This window comes from Triturus cristatus, chromosome 8 (genome assembly GCF_964204655.1).
Source record: "Triturus cristatus chromosome 8, aTriCri1.1, whole genome shotgun sequence".
Lineage (NCBI taxonomy): Eukaryota > Metazoa > Chordata > Amphibia > Caudata > Salamandridae > Triturus > Triturus cristatus.
Genome location: NC_140591.1, coordinates 1,659,583,834 through 1,659,609,418, shown reverse-complemented (window position 1 = coordinate 1,659,609,418; position 25,585 = coordinate 1,659,583,834). Strand labels below are relative to the sequence as shown.

At 46.9% G+C, this 25,585-nt stretch overlaps 1 protein-coding gene across 4 annotated transcripts in view; it reads right to left on the bottom strand.

Moving 5' to 3' along the window:
• LOC146808505 (transient receptor potential cation channel subfamily M member 2-like) overlaps positions 1-25,585 on the bottom strand; it is a 2,014,188-nt gene that overhangs the window by 1,391,995 nt on the left and 596,608 nt on the right. For all 4 annotated transcript variants that reach the window (XM_085623584.1, XM_085623586.1, XM_085623585.1 and 1 more), the window contains one exon: positions 16,226-16,417. In XM_085623584.1, coding sequence (XP_085479710.1) covers positions 16,226-16,417 — 192 coding nt within the window. The remainder of the gene's footprint in view (positions 1-16,225; positions 16,418-25,585) is intronic.

Below are 25,585 nucleotides of genomic sequence, written 5' to 3'. Positions count from 1 at the left end.
TTTACTTAAACTACTAGACAGGAATGCATCGGGCAGGGAACGGAGCAGATAATTTCGAAGGTGAAATACAGTTCTTGGCAGGCAGCAAGCTGATGTCAGGCTTCGTGAGCCGCGCAGAGAATGAGACAAAGTTCATGGTCACAGATGCAGGCTCGGACTGGAGCTTCAGAGGCAGAAAGCAAGAAAAGCTTGATGACAGAATCAGGGCCTACTTGCCTGGACTGTAAAATGGCATAAGTGAACCATATAAAGGCGGTGGCCTTTCGTACTTAGGAATGGAATATCCGGCCCATTCATGGCGGATCAACAGAGGACATGTTAACGGTGGACGCACATGTATTTGCGTCTTCATAACTAGAACTGGAGGGAACATACATGTACTTGTGATTCATACATGTAACCGTTGGGGTCCAAGATAGGGGACATAACTGATCAGAAAAATCCATATTTCCACAACTGAACGGATTTACACCATTTAACAAAAAGGCACGAGTCTGAACCAAGGGCTACATCTTTGCCAAATTTGGTGTAATTCCGTTTAGCAGTTCGGGCTGTAGCGGCGGCTAAAGGTTCCTATGGAAAATTGCATGGGGAAAACGTGTTTTGGGACCCCCCTTTTTTCTCAGCCCCCGCTTAACAAATCACCCCGAAACTTTCAGGATAGGTGCGGACCGGAGCGCCCCACGAGTTTTAAAAATTTCGCGAAGATTAGTCGACCGGCGCCAAAGTTTTTGGAAATAGAATGTTGCGGATTTCCTATGGAAAATAGGTCCTAACTATAACTACCTACTGGCGACCACCAGTAGGTAATATATATATATATGATCAAGGCCATCTTGTGGCCGAAACGCGTAATGGCGTGCTGTGTGGGTGCTGACGTCTATTAAAATCCAACGAAGCACGAGCTGGTGTCCGTGTGCTTTCTTCCTCGCCGTCAGGAAGTGGGAGATAGCGTTTGGACTTTATATATATATATATATATATATATATATATATATATATATATATATATATATATATATATATATATATATATATATATATATATATATATATATATATATATATATATATATATATATATATATATATATATATATATATATATATATATATATATATATACATATATACTGAAAAAACTATAGGTTTCAGGAACGTTATAGTTAGTTGGACATTTCACTCGGCCAAAACCATAGAAATTCTGGCATTTTAACTAGTTCAGCTCGCGCCCCCGCAATGCACTGCTGATTATGTCACATATTACATCATTCTTGACATGGTCAGTGACATCACTGATGACATCATCCAGTGACTGTGTGTTTCTGTAAAGTTTAATTTTGTTTTATATATATTCCAAGCTGTATTGAGGAATGAGTGGGTGTATAAGTGTCTGTATGGAGGATTTAGTAGGTATGTGACTGACTGTATAAGTGAGTGATTAAATGTGTATTACTGAATGCATGGGTTAGTGACTAAACTGTGTGAAAGTCTGTATCAGTCTGTCTGTTGTTGTGTAAGCTGCTGCATGGGTTGGTGAGTAGCTGCATGAGTGTCTATATGGGTTATTGATTGCTTGCCTGAGTATTTGTATGGCTGCGTGAGTGTGTGTGTGGGTGGGTGGGTGAGAGCTATGTGACTGTGCATAGATGTGTGAGTGGTTGATTCACTGGGTGTATGGGTTCAAGAATGCATGTGGATACAGCTGTATGGGTGTGAGGGTATGGGTGTGTTGGTGAGTGAATGGATGTCTCAGGGGTACATGTGCAAGTAACTACATATGTAAAAGGCAGTATATGTGAGTGATGGTGTATATAAATAACTATATGTGACAGTCAGTAATTGGGACATTGGCTGCATGGATGAGTGTGTATTTGTATCAGTGATTCTATAAGAGAGTAATTATGTGTTAGTATCTGTACGAATAAGTGAGGTTGTGTCTGTATAACTGCATAGGTGAGTAAATGGAAGTATGATTGATTCTTTGCATGACTGACTAAGTGTGTGAGTAACGCTGGATATGTGGCAGTGTGTGAGTGTCTGTATAGGTGTATGAGTGCATATGATAGTGTTGTATTGATGAGTGACTGCATGTATGAGTCACTGTATGGGTGAATGAGTGGATGTGTGTATAGACCTAGGGATTAGTCAGTGCGTATTTAGTAACTGGCATTGATGTGTCTATTTTTTCGAAAATGGTAGTCTGTATTTTAGAGTGGGTGTATCAAAGGTTATATTCAGGTGTGAGGAGGTGCATCAGATTTCCACGTGGATGATGTCATCCGTAAAGTCATCAGTGATGTCATTTGAGATGTCATCAGTGATGTCACTGACCATGTCATGAATGATGTAATATGTGACGTCATCAGCAGTGCATTGCGGGGGCGCGAGTTATAGTTAGCTGAACAAACTAGAACACCGGACTTTCTATGGTTTTGTACGAGTGAAATGTCCAACTAACTATAACGTTCCTGAAACCTATGGTTTTTTCAGTTAATTTCTATGGTTTTTTAAATGCTGATTTCTAACTATAACATGCCTGAAACCTATGTTTTTTTCAGTGAATCTCTATGGTTTTTTAAATTAAAATTTGTAAGTCTAATGTACCTCAATCCTATGTTTTTTTATTTTCTATATATATATATATTTTAAAAAAATTGAGAATAGTTTTTAGTAAGGAACACTATATTAATTTTTTATTAAAAATATTATGTAGGTCACACACCCTTCGCGCACCCTACACAATGGCTGGTATCACAAGGGAGGCACAGCAAAAGAGTTTCCTGCCGCACCTGCAGCGTTTAAATTGTAGTCCAGCGGGAAACTCTTTTGCTGTGCCTCCCTTGTGATACCAGTGAGCAAGGGCTAAGGAAGCCCGAAACATGTTTGGTTTACCTGCGCTGTGATGGAGAGCCTGGTTTCCATGCAACTTGCCGAATTAAAAGGTTTAAAAACACGCACATGTGTGGTGCCTCAATGGTGGTGCAGCTTTCAAATAGATATGTAGCGGCCTTGCCCAGGTCGCGAGGCACCCCGCTGCGGACGAGCAGCTCCAGCACGCTGGGAATCTATCAGCGTTCAATGGAATGGCGTGACCATGTTTGGCTAGACTATGAGCAGGGACCCAGCCTTGCCATGCACAGCAACCCACTAGAGGTTTTTTACGGAATATTGGGAGACATGGTGGTGTCCACTACGGATCAAAATTAGCAAAAAACTACTGAGACCAGCATGCCGTTGCGAGGCACGCCCACTGGGCAGGACTACAATTTAAACGCTGCAGGTGCGGCGGGAAACTCTTTTGCTGTGCCTCCCTTGTGATACCAGTGAGCAAGGGCTAAGGAAGCCCGAAACATGTTTGGTTTACCTGCGCTGTGATGGAGAGCCTGGTTTCCCTGCAACTTGCCGAATTAGAAGGTTTAAAAACACGCACATGTGTGGTGCCTCAATGGTGGTGCAACTTTCAAATGGATATATATTACGTATGATTGAGCTATGTTTGTACAACAACTATTTCATGTTTAACAATGAGCTATTCCAACAGCTAAAGGGCGTGGCTATGGGGGCATGCTTCTCTCCCAGTTATGCGTGTTTACACGTAGGCTGGTGGGAGGAGCATGTCCGCAAACACACTCATAATGAGATGTATATGGCCCACGTTATATATTGGTGGAGATTTATTGATGATATTTGCATTATCCGGAATGGCTCAATTGAATCAGCCAATGAGTTTGTAAAATTGGTTAATGTTAACGAATTGAATCTGAAATTTACTGCCCAAATCAGTGCAGAACGTGTGGAATTTCTGGATGTAGAACTGTACATTAGTGAAAACAAGATACAGACCAAACTACACCGTAAAAGTACAGCTGGGAATTCCATACTCCATGCTCAGAGCTCCCATCCCCATCATTTGCTCAAAAGTAAGCACCCTGAAACACCAGCCCCAGCACGACCCCCTACACTGCCTGAACACCACTTCTCTGCCCAAAACCCTGAAACACCAGCCCCAGCACGACCCCCTACACTGCCCGAACACCACTGCAGTGCCCTAAACCCTGAAACACCAGCCAGCACGACCCCCTACACTGCCCGAACACCACTGCACTGCCCTAAACCCTGAAACACCAGCCCAGGCACGACCCCCTACACTGCCTGAATACCACTTCTCTGCCCAAAACCCTGATACACCAGCCCCACCACGACCCCCTACACTGCCCAAACACCACTGCACTGCCCAAAACCCTGAAACACCAGCCCCACCACGACCCCCTACACTGCCCAAACACCACTGCACTGTCCTAAACCCTGAAACACCTGTCCCAGCACAACCCCCTACACTGCCCAAACACCACTGCACTGCCCTAAACCCTGAAACACCTGCCCCAGCACAACCCCCTACCTGGCTGCCTCTTCTCCCATCCGTCAAAATGGATGCTGGATCTGAGTGGAACACTGAGTGACAGTACTAAAGCGTACAACCAGGTCTGTACCAGGCCTCAGGCATGAGTGTCAGTATTAAAGCACACACCGATTCTGTACTAAGCCTCTTACTGAGTGACAGTACTAAAGCGTACAATTGATTCTGTACCAGGTCTCACGCTGAGGGACAGTACTAAAGCGTACAACCATCTATGTACCAGGCCTCACGGTGAGTGACTGAACTAAAGCGCACAACCAGCTCTGTACCAGGCCTTACGCTGAGTGACAGTACTAAAGGGTACAGCCAGCTATGTACTAGGCCTCCCGAGGAGAGATAGCAATAAATCGTACAACCAACCCTGTACCAGGACTTACACTGAATGACAGTACTGAAACTTACAACTAGCTCTGAAACAGCGCTTATGCTGAGAGACAGTACTAAAGCGTACAACCGGCTCAGTACCTGGCCTCAGCATGAGTGTCAGTATTAAAACACACACCGATTCTGTACTAAGCCTCTTACTGAGTGACAGTACTAAAGTGTACAATTGGTTCTGTACCAGGTCTCACGCTGAGGGACAGTACTAAAGCGTACAAGCATCTATGTACCAGGCCTCACGGTGAGTGACTGAACTAAAGCGCACACTGGCTCTGTATCAGGCCACACACTGTGTGACAGTACTAATGCTCACAAACGGCTCTGTACCAGGCCTCACACTGTTTGACAGTACTGAAGAAGACAACTGTCTCTGTACCAGGCCTTACGCTGAGTGACAGTACTAAATGGTACAGCCAGCTATGTACTAGGCCTCCCGAGGAGAGATAGCAATAAATCGTACAACCAACCCTGTACCAGGACGTACACTGAATGACAGTACTGAAGCTTACAACTAGCTCTGAAACAGCGCTTATGCTGAGAGACAGTACTAAAGCGTATAACCGGCTCTGTACCTGGACTCACGCTGAGTGACTGAACTGAAGCCCATAATCAGCTCTGTACCAGGCCTCACCCTGAGTGACGGTACTAAAGTGTAAAACCAGATCTGTACTACGCCTCCCGATGGGAGACAGCAATAAAGCACGCAACCAACTCTCTACTAGGCCTCACGCTGAGGGGCAGTACTAAAGCATACAACCAACCCTGTACCAGGGCTTGCGTTTAGTGACAGTAGTGAAGAGCACAACGAGCACAGTACCCGGCCTCTCGCTGAGCGATAGCACTAAGGCGTACAAACAGCTTTGTACCAAGCCTCATGCTGAGTGACAGTACTAAAGTGTACAACTGGCTTTGTACCAGTCCTCAAGCTTAGTGACTGAACTAAAGTGCGCAACCGGCTCTGTACCAGGCCTAACGCTGAGTGACATTACTAAAGCGCACAACCAGCTCTATACCAGGCCTCACGCTGAGTGACAGTACTTTAGCGTACAATCAGGTCTGTACCCGGCCCCGCCATGAGTGTCAGTACTAAATCACACACCTGACTCTGTACTGGCCTCTTGCTGAGTGACAGTATTAAAGCACAATTGGTACTGTACCAGGCCTCAAGCTGAGGGACAGAATTAAAACGTACAACCAACTATGTACCAGGCCTCACGCTGAGTGACAGTACTATAGCGTACTCGCGGCTCTGTAACAGGCCTCGCGGTGAGTGACAGTAGTAAAGCGTACAATCGGCTTTGTAGCAGGCATTCCGCTTAGTGACAGTACTGAAGTGCACAACCAACTCTGAAACAGGCCTCATGCAAAATGACAGTGCTAAAGTGTACAAATAGCTCTGATTTAGGCCTCACGCTGAGAGACAGTACTAAAGCGTGCAACCGGCTCTGTACCCAGCCTCACCATGAGTGTCAGGACTATATCACACCCCACCACGTACCAGGCCTCTTGCTGAGTGACAGTACTAAAGCATACAACTGGTTCTGTACCAGGACTCATACTGAATGACAGTACTAAAGGGTACAACCAGCTATGTACTAGGCCTCCTGATGAGAGACAGTAATAAAGTGTACAACCAACTCTCTATGAGTGACAGTACTAAAGCATTGAACTGGCTCTGTGCCAGGCCTCATGCTGAGTGACAGTACTAAAGTGTAAAATTGGTTCTGTACCAGGTCTCACGCTGAGGGACAGTACTAAAGCATACAAGCATCTATGTATCAGGCCTCACGCTGAGTGACTTAACTAAAGTGCAAAACTGGCTCTGTATCAGGCCACACACTGTGTGACAGTACTAATGCTCACAAACGTCTCTGTTCCAGGCCTCACACTGTTTGACAGTACTGAAGAGGACAACTGGCTCTTTACTAGGCCTCACGTTGAGTGACCGTACTAAAGCATACAACCAACCCTGTACCAGGGCTCGCGTTTAGTGACAGTAGTGAAGAGCACAACCAGCACAGTATCCGGCCTCTCGCTGAGCGATAGCACTAAGGCGTACAAACAGCTTTGTACCAAGCCTCTTGCTGAGTGACAGTATTAAAGCACAATTGGTACTGTACCAGGCCTCAAGCTGAGGGACAGTATTAAAACGTACAACCAACTATGTACCAGGCCTCACGATAAGTGACAGTACTATAGCGCACTAAAGTTTACAACCGGCTCTATGCCAGGCTTCACGCTGAATGACAGTACTAAAGCACACACCGAATCTGTACCAAGCCTCTCAGTGAGTGACAGTACAAACGGATACAAAAAGCACTGAAGTAGGCATCACGCTGAGTGACAGCACTAAAGTGTACAACCAGGTCTATACCCGGCCTACCCTGAGTGTCAGTACTAAAGCACACACCCATCTCTGTACCAGGTCTCTTGCTGAGTGACAGTATTAAAGTGTACAGCTGGTTCTGTGCCAGCCCTCAGGCTGAGCGACAGTACTAAAGCATACAACAAACTATGTACCAGGACTCATGCTGAGTGACTCAACAAAAGCGTACAACCGGCTCTGTAGCGGCCTCACGTTGAGTGACTGAACTAAAGCAAATTACCAGCTGTGTACCAGGCGTCATGTTGAGTGACAATACTAAAGCATACAACCATCTCTTTACCGGGACTCACGCTGAGTGACAGTACTAAAGCGTACAACCAGCTTTGTAGTAGGCCTTCTGTTTAGTGACAGTACTGAAGTGCATAACCAACACTGAAACAGGCCTCACACTGAGAGACAGAACATGCAACCATCTCTCTACCAGGCCTCACGCTGAGTGATTGAACTAAAGCCCACAACCATCTCTGTACTAGCCCTCATGCTGAGTGACAGTACTAAAGCGCACAACCGGCTCTGTACCAGGAAACCGGCTCTGTACCAGGCCTCCCACTGAGTGACACTACTAAAGCATACAACCAGCTCTGCACCAGGCCTCATGCTGGGTGACAGTACTAAACCGTACAACAAGGTCTGTACCAGCCTCATCACACTGATTGACAGTAGTAAAGCGTACAGCCAGCTCTAATAGAGGCCTCACTCTGAGTGGCAGTACTAAAGTGCACAGTCATCTTTGTCCCGGGCCTCACACTGAGTGATACTACTAAAGAGTCCCCTCCTCTGTACCAGGCCTCATGCTGAGTGACAGTATTAAAGTGTACAACCAACACTGTACCAGTCGTCACGCAGAGTGACAGTACTAAAGCGTACAGCCAGGTCTGTACTAGGCTTCGCGCTGAGTGACAGTACTAAAATGTACAATTAGCTATGAAACAGGGCTCCCACTGAGAGACAGTACTAAAGCATACAACCAGCTCTGTACCATGCCTCACGCTGAGTTACAGTACTAATGGGTACAACCAAATCAATGCCAGGCCTCACACTGAGTGATCGTACTAAAGTGTACAACCGTCTCTGTACCAGGCATCATGCTGAATGACATGACCACAGCGTACAAACAGCTCTGTACCAGGCTTCGGGCTGAGTGACAGTACTATAGCATACAACCACCTCTGTACCAGGCCTCACGCTGAGTGACAGTACTTAAGCGTATAACCAGCTCAGAACCAGTCCTCACGCTTAGTGGGTGAACTAAAGAGTACAACCGGCTCTGTACCAGGCCTCACACTGAGTGACAACAATAAAGGATACAACCGGCTCTGCACAATGCCTCATGCTGAGTGGCAGTACTAAAGCGTACAACCGGCTCTATAGCAGGCGTTACACTGAGTGACAGTACTAAAGAATACTCCCTGCTCTGTTCCAGGCTTCACCCTTAAGGTGACGAGTGACGGAACTAAAGCGTACAACAGGCTCTGAACCAGGCCTCATCCTGAGTGACAATACAAAAGCGTACCATCAGCCCTGTTCCAGGCCTCACGCTGAGAGTCAGTACTAAAGCGTCCAAACTGCTCTTTAGCAGGCTTCACTTTGAGTGACAGTATTGAAGCGCACAACCAACTCTATAACAGGCCTCACGCTGAGTAACAGTATTAAAGCGTATCACCAGTTGCATACCAGGCCTCACGCTGAGTGAAAGTACTAAAGCATACAACCAGCTTTGAGCTAGGACTCACAATGAGAGATATTGCTAAATCCTACAACTAACTCTGTACTGGGCCTCTAACTGAGTGACAGTACTAAAGCATAAAATCACCTCTGTACCAGGCCTCACGCTGAAAGACAGTGCTAAAGCGTAAACCGGCTCTGTACCACGCCTCACATGTAGTGATAGTACTGAAGCGCTCAACCAAATCTGAAACAGGCCTCACGATGCATGAAAGTACTAAAGTGTACAACAAGCTCTGATGCAGTCCTGACGTTGATTGACAGAACTAAAGCGCACAACCAGCCTGTTCCAGGCCTCACCATGAGAGACAGTACTAAAGTGTACAATCAGTTCTTTACCAGGCCTCAAGCTGAGTGACAGTATTGAAGCATACATCCAGCTCTGAAACAGGCCTCACGCTGAGTGACTGAATTAAAGCGCACAACCAGCTCTGTACCAGGCCTCAAGCTGATTGACAGTACTAAAGCGTACCATCAGCTCTGTTCCAGGCTTCACGCTGAAAGACAGTACTAAAGTGTACAACCGGATCTGTACCAGGCCTCATGCTGGGTGGCAGTACTAAAGTGCACAAGCGGCTCTGTACCAGGCCTTACGTTTAATGACAGTACTGAATCGCTCAACCAAGTCTGAAACAGGCCTCACGCTGAATGAGCGCACTAAAGCGTACAACTAGCTCTAATGCAGTCCTCACCCTGGAAGACAGTACTAAACCATACAACCAGCTCTGTACCATGCCTCACTCTGAGTGACAGTACTAAAGCATACAACCAATTCTTGACCATGCTTCACGCTGAGTGACTGAACTAAAGTGCACAACCAGCTCTGTACCAGACCTCACGCTGAGTAACAGTACTTAAGCGTACAAGCAGCTATGTACCAGGCCTCACATTGAGTGACAGTACTGAAGCATACAACTAGCTCTGTACCAGGCCTCATGCTGATTGACAGTACTAAAGCGTACCATCAGCTCTGTAGCAGGCTTCACGCTGAGAGACAGTGCTTAAGTGTACAACTGGCTCTGTACAAGGCTTCATGCTGAGTGACAGCAATAAAGCGCACAACCACCTCTGTAGCAGGCTTCACGTTGAGAGACAGTATTGAAGCGCATCACCAGCTGAATACCAGGCATCACACTGAGTGACAGTACTAAAGCATTTGCACTTTGCTGAGACTGCGTTTCCGGTCTAACGCGGCATCTCTTTTGCAGATTGAGCGGAGAAACGCAGTCCCACCCCGAGGCCGCACCCACTCCTGGCAGATTGCCGGTCTAGTGGCGGGCTCCTCCAGATTATTTAAACTTCATGCATCACAGGACCCGCAGCGTGCGCGCCGCTGGCGTGCAAAAGGCAAGCCCATCTGCTCCCATCCACGTCCGGACTGCGGCCAGCGCCAGCCATTCTGCTCCATCTCAGCCAGGTATTGTGTTTACATCAAATATGTTGAAAAAACTAAACACTAAGGGAAAATGTGGCTGCCTCTTAGCACCAAATAAAATTATGGGCCCTCTCACATGTTATAGCTGTCGATCTGAGCGCCCTTTATTGACATAGAGCACAAAATTGCGGGAAGGAATGTCTTTTTACATCGCAATGTTATGATAAAAGGGGTATTAATCAATGCACGCTCTATATGCAAACACGCCCTTGACATCCGAGATCTTATCATAGAAGAGGAACTCGACTATTTATTTGTAACTGAAACTTGGTTAAAGGAGTGGTGTAACCCAGATATTGTAGCAGCACTTCTTCCCAGCTACACAATTCACTTAAGGGAGTGTAAAGTCTCTGCTTCTGTTTTACATTAAATGCCTCCCTCTCCTTCACAGGAGCCCTGATTTATCTCCCACCGGACCCGAGTGCCACCTTTCTAGATTCTTTAGGTGAAACCCTTAGCCATTTCCTGCTTAGATATGCTAACTTTACCAATTTAGGAGACTTTAATCTCCATCTTGAATGCAGTAATGATCCAGGGGTTGACACCTTTTTTAAAGTAATAGATTCCCTCGGGCTGCACCAATTAGTCAAATCCCGACGCATCAGGCTGGGCACACATTGGATGGGGTCTGTTCCAACTTCACCTTGCTCTCAGCAGACTCTCCCATTCCTCAGATTTGGCAAGACCATGAATTCATTTCTCCTAATATTAAGAGGCCAATTGTCGTGCAATCAGCCAAGAAAATTCTGGCTGCACAGCCAAGGCGTAAGTGGTTACAACTAGCCACTCATCCAAAGCTACCCATGATCGCCCATGACCGCATTCCAGTTTTAACTGGCAACACTACAGAGGACTTCCATCTCTTTCACGCATGGATGACATCAATAAACGATAAGCTACTCCCATCTAAACATCCTCGGAGGACAGTAAAAGTGAAGTCACACAAATCCCCTTGGTTCACGCCCGATTTAGCTAAACCTCATCTACACTGCAAGCAATTAGAACGTAAGTGGAGAAGGGCTTATAATCCAGTAGATTTAAAAGCTTTTAAAACAAGTAAGAGACAATATCACACCTTTATCAAATCAGCAAAAAAAGATTATTACTCAAATAAAATAGTTGAGGCTAACCGTGATCAAAAATCGATCTTCTCAATTATAAAGTCCTTCATCAATCCAAAAGCATTGTGTAGAGAAATTTCACCTTCTCAGACCCTTTGCGATGAAATCTTGTTTTTTTTAATGAAAAGATCAAGAACATTCAAAAGGACTTTGCAACACCTGCCAAACAAAAACCTGACATTAACCAGAGGTTGGACCCCAACAGTAGTAGCCCCTCTCTTCAAGTGTTTGAACCTGTCACGCTGGAACACACACAGGCAGCAATTGCTGCCTGTAAATCGGGCTCTCCACTAGATGCCTCTCCCCCCCTTGATCCTTCATCCAATGATAAATATTGTCAATCCAGTAATCAACCATATAGTTAATTCCTCGTTACTCACTGGTACTGTCCCAAATGAATGGCAGCTTGCTATAGTGAAACCACTTAAGAAAAAGCAAAATGCAGACATGTCTAATCTCTCAAATCTTCGCCCAATATCACTTTTACCAATTCTGGGAAAAATCACAGAAAGATTAGTCAATAAAACGCTATCAAAATTCCTTGAATCAGCTAGGATCCTTCACCAAAGGCAGTCAGGCTTCCGTCCTAAGTACTCTAAAGAATCCGCCCTATTAGAAATTACTGATACGTTAAAATCCATAGCAGACAAAGGCAGGTAGGAGGGCAGTGCTAATCCTGCTAGATTTGTCTGACGCATTTGATACCATTTCATATGGTATTCTTCTGGCAAGGCTAGATTCCTCCGGTATCTCTAACACTGTTTTGACCTGGATTAAGTCCTTCTTGACCATTCGTGGTCAAGCCGTCTCTCTTGGCACTTTTCTTTCTGCTGAACGAACTATCACTGCAGGAGTCCCACAGGGCTCCTCTCTTAGTCCGTTACTGTTTAACATATAAATGGCCCCCCTTATCTCGCTGATCTCGTCATTCGAGATTGAAGTAACGTCCTATACCGATGACACTCAGTTGATTTCATCACTGGACAAAGATTCAACCACCGCAGAATCAAATTTCAAGCTCTGCTTATCGGAGGTCATCCAATGGATGAAGGACAACCACCTCAGGTGCAATACTGACAAAACTGAGCTTCTCCTGATAGGGAAAGATAACCCCTTTCAACCAAGTGTATGGTGGCCGGAAGATGCCACAGCCCCTCCCTCTACTGTTGAAGTAGCAACAAATCTGGGAGTGCAGTTTGACCCTTCACTTTCCTTCCAACCACATGCCTTGATGGTGGCAGGGACCTGCTTCAGTCTAATAAAAACCTTTAAAAAAAATGTTGACTTCTTTCCCCTTTCCGCTAGGAAGACAGTGGCAGTGGCGTTGATCCTCTCATGCCTAGACTATTGTAATAGTCTTTTGGCAGAGGTCAATTAATCTACACTTAAAAGACTACAGATGATCCAACACACGGCAGCCCGCCTAGTTTTGAAACTTCCTCGTAGGTCATCGACATCGGTGGCGCTACAAACTCTTTATTCGCTGCCTTTCCACAAGAGAATTTTATTTAAAATTCTTTTAATTACTTTCAGAGCGGTATCAAAAATTGGTCCAGTGTATCTTTCAGCTAGATTCACCTCATACAGCACAGCCAGAACCCTCAGATCTTCTTTGGCAAACCTCCTCAAGCTCCCCTACTTCAGATATAAATCCAAGGGAGGGAAATCGGTAGCCTCTCTAGGATCTAAAACATGGAATCTCATGCCAGCTCAACTGAGGCTCCTGAAAACAGAAACTCAGTTCAGGAAGGTATTAAAGACCTGGTTCTATGGAACTCCGTATGATTTTTGCCGATCTCTCATATAGGTATTCACCGCTCTCGGCTCAGCCGGATTCTCATCCGCTTAGCGCCAGGATGCTCCTTCCGGAGTGATAGTTTGAGCTTTATAAGTACCCAATTCAATTCAAGCAGACAACCAGCTCTGAACTAGGACTCACAATGAAAGATATTGCTAACTTCTACAACTAACTCTGCACTAGGCCTCACACTGAGTGACAGTACTAAAGCATAAAACTGGCTCTGTACCTGGTGTCACGTTGAGTGACAGTACTAAAGCATACAACCGGCTCTGTACCAGCCTCACGTTTATTGACAGTACTGAAGTTCACAACCAGCTCTTAAACAAGCCTCCCGCAAAATGACAGTACTAAAGCGTACAACACCTCTGAAACTGAGCTCACACTGAGAGACAGTACTAAAGCGTACAATCAGTTCTTTACCAGGCCTCAAGCTGAGTGACAGTATTAAAGCATACATCCAGCTCTGAAACAGGCCTCACGCTGAGTGACTGAATTAAAGCACACAACCAGCTCTGCTTCAGGCCTCACGCTAAGTGGCTGCGTGCTGAGTGACTCTACTAAAGCGTACAACCAACTCTGTAAAAGGCCTCACACTGACTGATTGAACTAAACCGCATGACCATCTCTGTACCAGGACTCCTATAAGGGACAGTAATAAAGCGTACAACCGGCTCTGTATTAGGCCACAAGCTGAGTGACAGTACTAAAGAGTACAACAGGTTTTGTACAAGGCCTCCTGCCGAGTGACAGTAATAAAGTGTACAACCGACTCTGTACTAGTCCCCACACTGAGTGACAGGACTAAAGGGCACAACCAGCTCTGTACCAGGCTTCACACTGAGTGACCATGCTAAAGCGTATAACCAGCTCTGTACCAGGCCTCACGCTGAGAGACAGTACTAATACATAAACCGGCACTATACCACGCCTCACATTTAGTGACAGTACTGAAGCGCTCAACCAAGTCTGAAACAGGCCTCACGCTGCATGAAAGTACTAAAGCGTACAACTAGCTCTGATGCAGTCCTTATGCTGAGAGACAGAACTAAAGCGGACAACCAGCCCTGTTCCAGGCCTCACCCTGAGAGACAGTACTAAAGCGGACAACCAGCCCTGTTCCAGGCCTCACCCTGAGAGACAGTACTAAAGCGTACAACCAGCTCTGTAACAAGCCTCACTCTGAGTGGCAGTACATAAAGCGTACAACTAGCCCTGTACCAGGCTTTACACTGAGTGACAGTACTAAAGTGTACAACCAGCTCTGAACTAGGACTCACAATGAGAGATATTGCTAAATCCTACAACTAACTCTGTTCTAGTCCTCACACTGAGTGACAGTACTAAAGGGTAAAAACGGCTTTGTGCCAGCCTCACGTTTAGTGACAGTACTGAAGTGCACAACCAACTCTTAAACAGGTCTGACCCTGAGAGACAGTACTAAAGTGTACAATCAGTTCTTTACCAGGCCTCAGGCAGAGTGACTGATTTAAAGCGCACAAACAGCTCTGCGCCAGGCCTCACACTGAGTGGCAGCGCTCTGAGTGACACTACTAAAGCGTACAACCAGCCCTGCACCAGGCCTCAAGCTGAGTGATATTACTAAAACGTACAACCAGCTCTGCAAACCTCATGCTGAGTGGCTGAACAAAAGCGCGCAATCAGCTCTGTACCAGGCCACACGTTAAGTGACAGTTTTGAAGCGTACAAGCAGCTCTGTACCAGGGCTCACGCTGAGTGACTAAATTAAAATACACAACCAGCTCTGTACTAGGCCTCACACTGAGTGACAGTACTAAAGCACACAACCAGCTCTGTACCAGGCCTCACGCTGATTGACAGTACTAAAGCACAGAACCAGCTCTGGACCAGCCTCATGCTGATTGACAGTACTAAAGCACACAACCAGCTCTTGACCAGCCTCACGCTGATTGACAGTACTAAAGCACACAACCAGCTCTGGACCAGCCTCACGCTGATTGACAGTACTAAAGCACACAACCAGCTCTGGACCAGCCTCACGCTGATTGACAGTACTAAAGCACACAACCAGCTCTGGACCAGCCTCACGCTGATTGACAGTACTAAAGCACACAACCTGCTCTGGACCAGCCTCACGCTGATTTGCAGTACTAAAGCACACAACCAGCTCTGGACCAGCCTCACGCTGATTAACAGTACTAAAGCACACAACCAGCTCTGGGCCAGCCTCACGCTGATTGACAGTACTAAAGCACACAACCAGCTCTGGACCAGCCTCACGCTGATTTGCAGTACTAAAGCACACAACCAGCTCTGGACCAGCCTCACGCTGATTAACAGTACTAAAGCACACAACCAGCTCTGGACCAGCCTCACGCTGATTGACAGTACTAAAGCACACAACCAGCTCTGGACCAGCCTCACGCTGATTGACAGTACTAAAGCACACAACCAGCTCTGGACCAGCCTCACGCTGATTGACAGTACTAAAGCACACAACCAGCTCTGGACCAGCCTCACGCTGATTAACAGTACTAAAGCACACAACCAGCTCTGGACCAGCCTCACGCTGATTAACAGTACTAAAGCACACAACCAGCTCTGGAACTAGCCTCACGCTGATTGACAGTACTAAAGCACACAACCAGCTCTGGACCAGCCTCACGCTGATTGACAGTACTAAAGCACACAACCAGCTCTGGACCAGCCTCACGCTGATTGACAGTACTAAAGCACACAACCAGCTCCGGACCAGCCTCACGCTGATTTGCAGTAGTTAAAGAAGCATCATCTCTGGCTATGGTGCCCTTTGAGTGATGGAACTAAGCCTCGGGGTCAGGTGTGGTCTTGACCTCTCTTGAGTTATCAAACTAAACCCCACTATCAGTCTCTAGAATGGCCGTACTTAGAGTGACGGAGCTAATGTCCATCCAGCAGTGCAGGGGATGGGGAGGGAGAGGGAGAGGGCGGGGCTCACCTTTTTAGTCCATGGAATGATATTTTTTTTTTTGAAGGGATACTTAAAGATACTGAGCAGCTTCTTCCCGATCAAGTCGATTGTGATTAGTGAAGGTCTCATATCAGCCACCTGAGCTATTACGTCAGCAACACGTCCCGAGCCTTCCACAATCACACATGGTGTTTTGTTGCTCAAGGAGCTGTGAATAACCTGAAATGAAGCAAAATATGGCATTTAGGGAGTGAGACACTGCAACGGGCACACACGCAAGAAAGACACATGGTTTCAGCGTTTACTCTAGCCCCCAAAGCCTATCATTACCAAACAGCAGAGGCCCCCCCATTTCTTCACATATCCCAGTCCTTCCATGCATTGTGGCACCAGTGCCTGGCTGCACCTTCTGTTACAATCACTGCCCATCCTGGGTATGGCCCGCCTTCTCCTCCCATTTCTATCTAGAAACATCTACAGCAAGATCAACCCACAGAGAATGAGTCAGGTACGCCACAGAACACACCTGGGCTATGTGGGGTTACAACATGCGACACTCTCCACTCACACAGCACAACATGGGCAAAGTGCATCAGCTGAGGATCATGCACAGGAAGGGCTACAGAATGAAGTGCAGCAGGGGAGCACAGGGTGGTTGGTAGAAGGGGAGCCCAGCGTGCAGTGCAGCAGGGGAGGCCAGTGTGCAGTGCAGCAAGAGGTACAAAATGAAGTGCAGCAAGAGAGCTGAGGGTGCAGAGCAGCAGGGGAACACAGGGTGCAGTCGGGGAGCACAGGACCATGTGCAGCAAGAGGTACACATTGAAGTACAGCAGGGAGCTTTGAGTGCAGTGCAGCAGGGTAGCACAGGATGCAGTGCAAAAGGGAGAAGCACAGGAGCATTTGAAGCAAGAGATACAAAACTAATTGCAGCGGAAGAGCTCAGTGTGCAGAGCAGCAGGGGAGCACAGGATGATGTGCAGCAAGAGGTACAAATTGAAGTACAGCAGGGAGCTTTGAGTGCAGAGCAGCAGGGGAGCACAGGATGATGTGCAGCAAGAGGTACAAATTGAAGTACAGCAGGGAGCTTTGAGTGCAGAGCAGCAGGGGAGCACAGCATGATGTGCAGCAAGAGGTACAAATTGAAGTACAGCAGGGGAGCTCAGAGTGAAGTAGTGGGGCGAACGATCAGATGCAGAAAGCGCTACAACAATGAAGTGCAGCAGTGGAGCACAGGGTGCAGTGCAACAGGGGTGTCCAGGGTGACGCGAAGCAGGGGAGCACAGGGTGAAGTACAGCAGGGACAGAGGATGACTTACAGCAGGGAGAACAGGATGAAATGCAGCATGGGAGCACTGGGTGATGGGAAAAAAGTGAGCACAGGGTAATCTGCAGCATGGAACTACAGTTTTGTGCATCTGAAGAGCATAGAGTGACGTGCAGTACAAGGCACAAGGTAAAGCACAACAGGGGCCAGAGGGTGATGTGCTCACAAGGAGCACAAGGTAATGCAAAAAGCACCATTGTGACGTGTTTGAGGGGAGCACATAGCGATCTACAGATCAGAGTACCGTAAGGGGGCTCCTGGTGATATGCAGGAAGGAGCCCAGGCTGGTGCATCAAGAGTGAAAATGGTCATACTGAAATAGCCTGTTGACCTATTTTTGGTTAGCATTTTGATATGCTGGGATTGCAAAGGCAACCCTATCAATCCCAAATGCCATGTACCACTGTTAAACTTGTCATGGGTTACAAGGTAGCGACTGGAAAAATACAAACACCTTTCTTCTCTAAGCCGGTGTGACATGTTTTGCTGCTGTAAAAGTTTCTTTAAGTTTTTGGCATCTCACATTAAGCACAAACGTGTGTCTCTCAAGCAATACTTTCACACATTTATATTCATCATGCTCTTCTGAGGCATATTCCCTCCGACTCAAAGGGCCCATTCCAATGGGGTTCAAGAATGATTAGAAAGGTTCAATGAATTAACCTTGTTGCATTGCCATCTCAAATAATTTCTGCAAAGATCACAAAGCTTTCCTATTTGGGCCAAACCAATGCAAACAGCAAATGTCAATTCAGTGAAGAAAGACCCATTCACAAGAAATCTTATGTTGGAAAATCAACCAATCGCAAAGCCACCAATAGAATTTCTTGTTCAACCCCCTCACTAGAAACTCCTTCCATTAGGTTTTGCCATATCTGATTGCAGCTTCACAGCATCCAAAAAGTCACACCTAAAAAATTCTTCTTGTACTAGGCAAATTGCATGAATTACCTGGCAGCTTCCAGGATGATCCTGGCACACTTCTGGGCCACAATTTCACTTCAGGACATGCTCTAATCCTGGCTAGTCTTCTTTCTACTCCATGGAGCCACATTCTACCTTCAGGACCCACAGTAATCCTGGCTAGTAGTCGTCCTCCTCTTCTGATCCACATTATCCCTTAAGGACTCAAGGTAATGATGGAGCAGGTAGTGCAAAATTTTGTATACCTCCTCTATTTTGCATGAAAATATTAATTGAATAACCTACTTATTATGATTTATTAATTGAGTGCAGTGATATATTAACATTAACCTTACGCATACACCACTATACGTTGGAATTTGCATTTTTGATTGGTAGATAACCCTAATAACTAAAACATGTACGCATATTAATAATTAGTATATGTATTAATAAGATACTGTGTGATTTATGTTGCTTTTGTGACGTTTGCATCATCGTGGAGGATCGAAAAGGTGAATATAATGCTTTAAATGTCGCTGTATGCTAGGAATATACTAATACATAAAGGGATTAGTGAGGGTATAACATTCGAAGCATGATTTCATTGCATTAATTACTCTTTTGTGTTTGTTTCGCTTAAGTTGACAATTGCGGCATACTCAGACATGGGCATAACATGGAGTTCAGAAGTGGCCACCGTCTCGTGAAGCGAGATCCCCATTGCGCCGAAGCGGATGGCTCCGTGAACCTCCACATAACCTATTCCACATCGTTCCCGGTCAAGGATAGGATCTTGGTGGACTGCCAAGACCCCGGACGGTACGAACTGGTTTAAAAGAACTATGAGCTGTACTGAAACTTCACTACACGAAGTCTGTGACATCATCAGAAATGAATCGGCAAAATCCGTGTGAAGACTAACGGACTAGAATCGGATGATTTATGACTGTCCAATCAATGTTTTTCTCCGCCTAAAAATGTTTCACATTATCCTGTGTTTTATTATAAAAGAATAGTAGAATAGGGAGGGAGAGGCTGATGCTACTTTTCCCGATGGTCCAGATACTGCCCGGTGACTGCAAACTCTTACCGATCTCACAGGCAATGATAGATGCATGCACGATTTAGGTCCTTTAGCGATCTTTTGGACTGTAAAGTACTGTGCGGAGGACTTTGGACTATGAGCCTGCTTTATTCGGACAATTGACGATCAAAATTCGGTTATGCAGAGCCAATGAACTAGAGAAATCCCAGATAGCCAGATTAGGTAAATATGATATTCTGCGATTTACTTAAAATGATCTAGAAATTCAAAAATTTGATGAGACAAATGCAAATATAAATTATGATGAAAATTTTGATAAACTAATATTGATTAACATGAATTACGAGTTTGTAGTTTTTCATTGAAGAGAATAGAAGATTTTGAGTCATAAATGTGTTTTAGCTGGTTCTGGATCACCATCAACCAATCCAACTAATTGGTCCGTCGTCCAAGTGGGTGGAGTGTCTTGATATTAGGATTAAGAATTTATAGGCAGCGGATGTCAATGTATATTTTGTAAAATAACTTTTCTTTCCTATAGGTAATAAGGTACCCCCCCCACATGTTCAGCGCTTGAATCATTCATCCCTCCTGTGTGCAGACTCGTGAATGGTGACGCATGATAGTTGGTGTTATGGGCCCCACCAATGAATGCGTGTATGAATGAGCAAGTGTGATAACGGGTCTGCGACGCAGGGAGGTTATCTGTATAAATTCCCTTGAGCTGCAATCTTGCGCTGGATCAGTAACTCTGGTTAGTTGTCCTCCTACACTTTGGAGCCGCATTCTACCTTCAGGATATGTCACAATCCTGATTGTTAATCCTTCTATTATGAGTCACATTTTTAGTTTAGTACTCATAGTAATCCTTGTCCTCCTAGTCTTCTGGGCCACATTATTCCTTCAGGAATGGTGGTAATCCTGGCTAGTAGTCCTCCTACTCTTCAGAGCAGCATTCTCCCTTCGAATATGTAGTAATCCTGGCAGTAGTCCTAGTCTCCTGAGCCCCATTCTGACAGCTGCACATGTGGTTTTCTGGTTAGCAGTCCTCAAAATCTTCTAAATCGCCTTCAGACTTCAACACTCTTGGTAATCCTGGTTAGCAGTTGTCCTAATCTCCCGAGGCTCATTCTCACTTCAGCACTCATGGTAATCTGGCTAGCAGTTGTCCTAATCTCCCGAGGCTCATTCCCACTTCAACACTCTTGGTAATCCTGGTTAGCAGTTGTCCTAATCTCCCGAGGCTCATTCCCACTTCAGCACTCATGGTAATCCTGGTTAGCAGTTGTCCTAATCTCCCGAGGCTCATTCTCACTTCAGCACTCATGGTAATCTGGTTAGCAGTTGTCCTGGTCTCCCGAGGCTCATTCCCACTTCAGCACTCATGGTAATCCTGGCTAGCAGTTGTCCTAGTCTCCCGAGGCTCATTCCCACTTCAGCACTCATGGTAATCCTGGCTAGCAGTTGTCCTAGTCTCCCGAGGCTCATTCCCACTTCAGCACTCATGGTAATCCTGGCTAGCAGTTGTCCTAGTCTCCCGAGGCTCATTCCCACTTCAGCACTCATGGTAATCCTGGTTAGCAGTTGTCCTAATCTCCCGAGGCTCATTCTCACTTCAGCACTCATGGTAATCCTGGTTAGCAGTTGTCCTGGTCTCCCGAGGCTCATTCCCACTTCAGCACTCATGGTAATCCTGGCTAGCAGTTGTCCTAGTCTCCCGAGGCTCATTCCCACTTCAGCACTCATGGTAATCCTGGCTAGCAGTTGTCCTAGTCTCCCGAGGCTCATTCTCACTTCAGCACTCATGGTAATCCTGGTTAGCAGTTGTCCTAGTCTCCCGAGGCTCATTCCCACTTCAGCACTCATGGTAATCCTGGCTAGCAGTTGTCCTAGTCTCCCGAGGCTCATTCCCACTTCAGCACTCATGGTAATCCTGGTTAGCAGTTGTCCTAGTCTCCCGAGGCTCATTCTCACTTCAGCACTCATGGTAATCTGGTTAGCAGTTGTCCTGGTCTCCCGAGGCTCATTCCCACTTCAGCACTCATGGTAATCCTGGCTAGCAGTTGTCCTAGTCTCCTGAGGCTCATTCCCACTTCAGCACTCATGGTAATCCTGGCTAGCAGTTGTCCTACTCTCCCGAGGCTCATTCCCACTTCAGCACTCATGGTAATCCTGGCTAGCAGTTGTCCTAGTCTCCCGAGGCTCATTCCCACTTCAGCACTCATGGTAATCCTGGTTAGCAGTTGTCCTAATCTCCCGAGGCTCATTCTCACTTCAGCACTCATGGTAATCCTGGTTAGCAGTTGTCCTGGTCTCCCGAGGCTCATTCCCACTTCAGCACTCATGGTAATCCTGGCTAGCAGTTGTCCTAGTCTCCCGAGGCTCATTCCCACTTCAGCACTCATGGTAATCCTGGCTAGCAGTTGTCCTAGTCTCCCGAGGCTCATTCTCACTTCAGCACTCATGGTAATCCTGGTTAGCAGTTGTCCTAGTCTCCCGAGGCTCATTCCCACTTCAGCACTCATGGTAATCCTGGCTAGCAGTTGTCCTAGTCTCCCGAGGCTCATTCCCACTTCAGCACTCATGGTAATCCTGGTTAGCAGTTGTCCTGGTCTCCCGAGGCTCATTCCCACTTCAGCACTCATGGTAATCCTGGCTAGCAGTTGTCCTAGTCTCCCGAGGCTCATTCCCACTTCAGCACTCATGGTAATCCTGGCTAGCAGTTGTCCTAGTCTCCCGAGGCTCATTCCCACTTCAGCACTCATGGTAATCCTGGCTAGCAGTTGTCCTAGTCTCCCGAGGCTCATTCCCACTTCAGCACTCATGGTAATCCTGGCTAGCAGTTGTCCTAGTCTCCCGAGGCTCATTCCCACTTCAGCACTCATGGTAATCCTGGCTAGCAGTTGTCCTAGTCTCCCGAGGCTCATTCCCACTTCAGCACTCATGGTAATCCTGGCTAGCAGTTGTCCTAGTCTCCCGAGGCTCATTCTCACTTCAGCACTCATGGTAATCCTGGCTAGCAGTTGTCCTAGTCTCCCGAGGCTCATTCCCACTTCAGCACTCATGGTAATCCTGGCTAGCAGTTGTCCTAGTCTCCCGAGGCTCATTCTCACTTCAGCACTCATGGTAATCCTGGTTAGCAGTTGTCCTAGTCTCCCGAGGCTCATTCCCACTTCAGCACTCATGGTAATCCTGGCTAGCAGTTGTCCTGGTCTCCCGAGGCTCATTCTCACTTCAGCACTCATGGTAATCCTGGCTAGCAGTTGTCCTAGTCTCCCGAGGCTCATTCCCACTTCAGCACTCATGGTAATCCTGGCTAGCAGTTGTCCTAGTCTCCCGAGGCTCATTCCCACTTCAGCACTCATGGTAATCCTGGCTAGCAGTTGTCCTAGTCTCCCGAGGCTCATTCCCACTTCAGCACTCATGGTAATCCTGGCTAGCAGTTGTCCTAGTCTCCCGAGGCTCATTCCCACTTCAGCACTCATGGTAATCCTGGCTAGCAGTTGTCCTAGTCTCCCGAGGCTCATTCTCACTTCAGCACTCATGGTAATCCTGGCTAGCAGTTGTCCTAGTCTCCCGAGGCTAATTCCCACTTCAGCACTCATGGTAATCCTGGCTAGCAGTTGTCCTAGTCTCCCGAGGCTCATTCTCACTTCAGCACTCATGGTAATCCTGGTTAGCAGTTGTCCTAGTCTCCCGAGGCTCATTCCCACTTCAGCACTCATGGTAATCCTGGCTAGCAGTTGTCCTGGTCTCCCGAGGCTCATTCCCACTTCAGCACTCATGGTAATCCTGGCTAGCAGTTGTCCTAGTCTCCCGAGGCTCATTCCCACTTCAGCACTCATGGTAATCCTGGTTAGCAGTTGTCCTAATCTCCCGAGGCTCATTCTCACTTCAGCACTCATGGTAATCCTGGTTAGCAGTTGTCCTGGTCTCCCGAGGCTCATTCCCACTTCAGCACTCATGGTAATCCTGGTTAGCAGTTGTCCTAGTCTCCCGAGGCTCATTCTAACTTCAGCACTCATGGTAATCCTGGTTAGCAGTTGTCCTGGTCTCCCGAGGCTCATTCCCACTTCAGCACTCCTGGTAATCCTGGCTAGCAGTTGTCCTAGTCTCCCGAGGCTCATTCCCACTTCAGCACTCATGGTAATCCTGGCTAGCAGTTGTCCTAGTCTCCCGAGGCTCATTCCCACTTCAGCACTCATGGTAATCCTGGCTAGCAGTTGTCCTAGTCTCCCGAGGCTCATTCTCACTTCAGCACTCATGGTAATCCTGGCTAGCAGTTGTCCTAGTCTCCCGAGGCTCATTCTCACTTCAGCACTCATGGTAATCCTGGCTAGCAGTTGTCCTAGTCTCCCGAGGCTCATTCTCACTTCAGCACTCATGGTAATCCTGGCTAGCAGTTGTCCTAGTCTCCCGAGGCTCATTCCCACTTCAGCACTCATGGTAATCCTGGTTAGCAGTTGTCCTGGTCTCCTGAGGCTCATTCCCACTTCAGCACTCATGGTAATCCTGGCTAGCAGTTGTCCTGGTCTCCTGAGGCTCATTCCCACTTCAGCACTCATGGTAATCCTGGTTAGCAGTTGTCCTAGTCTCCCGAGGCTCATTCCCACTTCAGCACTCATGGTAATCCTGGCTAGCAGTTGTCCTAGTCTCCCGAGGCTCATTCCCACTTCAGCACTCATGGTAATCCTGGTTAGCAGTTGTCCTAGTCTCCCGAGGCTCATTCCCACTTCAGCACTCATGGTAATCCTGGCTAGCAGTTGTCCTAGTCTCCCGAGGCTCATTCCCACTTCAGCACTCATGGTAATCCTGGCTAGCAGTTGTCCTAGTCTCCCGAGGCTCATTCTCACTTCAGCACTCATGGTAATCCTGGCTAGCAGTTGTCCTAGTCTCCCGAGGCTCATTCTCACTTCAGCACTCATGGTAATCCTGGTTAGCAGTTGTCCTGGTCTCCCGAGGCTCATTCCCACTTCAGCACTCATGGTAATCCTGGTTAGCAGTTGTCCTAGTCTCCTGAGGCTCATTCTCACTTCAGCACTCATGGTAATCCTGGCTAGCAGTTGTCCTGGTCTCCCGAGGCTCATTCTCACTTCAGCACTCATGGTAATCCTGGTTAGCAGTCATCTCAATCGTCTGAGTTGCCTACTCACTTTAGCACTCGTCATAATCCTGACTTGTAGTTCTTCTAGGTTCCTGACACCTCCGGGTATTAGCGCGCGTTATAAATCCTGATTTCATTTCATTTCTGACCAGCGTCCTCACTTCAGCACACATCTGGTTAGCAGTCATCTGAGTCTCCAGGGTCACACTCTCTCATTGGCCTTTGTGGTATTCACTGTTAGCATCATTCTCATCTCCTGAATCCCATTTTGACTTTCCCACTGTTGATCCTCTCAGGCCCTGAGCTGCATTCACACTTCGGCTCACATGTAATACCGATTAGTGCATCCGTTTCCCGAGGTCCCCGGAGCTCTTACCCGGCCTCTTGATGCCTTCCAAACACAGTTGACATACTCCCAACCTGACGTTCCGATGCTTGATTCCTTGAATATTACCAGAGGGCCAGCGTTTCCTCCGGCGCCTTCACCTGGCCTTGTAATCAGCCCCTTGGCTTAATCAACAAATCAACGGGTCTCCTCATTAATCCACCAGCCCCTCACCAGGGACTGGTTCCTTCCCGGAGCCTCACCCAGCTTCTCGCCCATTAATGATGCCTGATTTATACTGACAGCCCCTCCTTTGGGAGTGCCACCTTGAACCGTACCCCGAGGAATTGCATGGATCGCTCCAGTTTATTTACTGCTGCAAATAGTGCTTTAGGGGAATTTTTTGCATTCTCAATCTGTCTGGTGAAATAATCCCTCTTTCCTGATATCACTACATTTTTGTGTTAGGGCATTTTTGTACGCTTTCCTCTCAGGTTAGTGATAATTTGCTCGCCATCACCTTTCTAGTCGACGACATTTTTGCTTGTCTTTCCGTACAGCATTAGAAAACCAAGGGACAGAGGGGTGCTCCTATTCCCTAACGATACTGCGGCATTAACAGCTTCATTGAGCCATTCAGTGTATTTGGTGGCAGCAAGTTCTGAGTGACCATTTAGTTATGG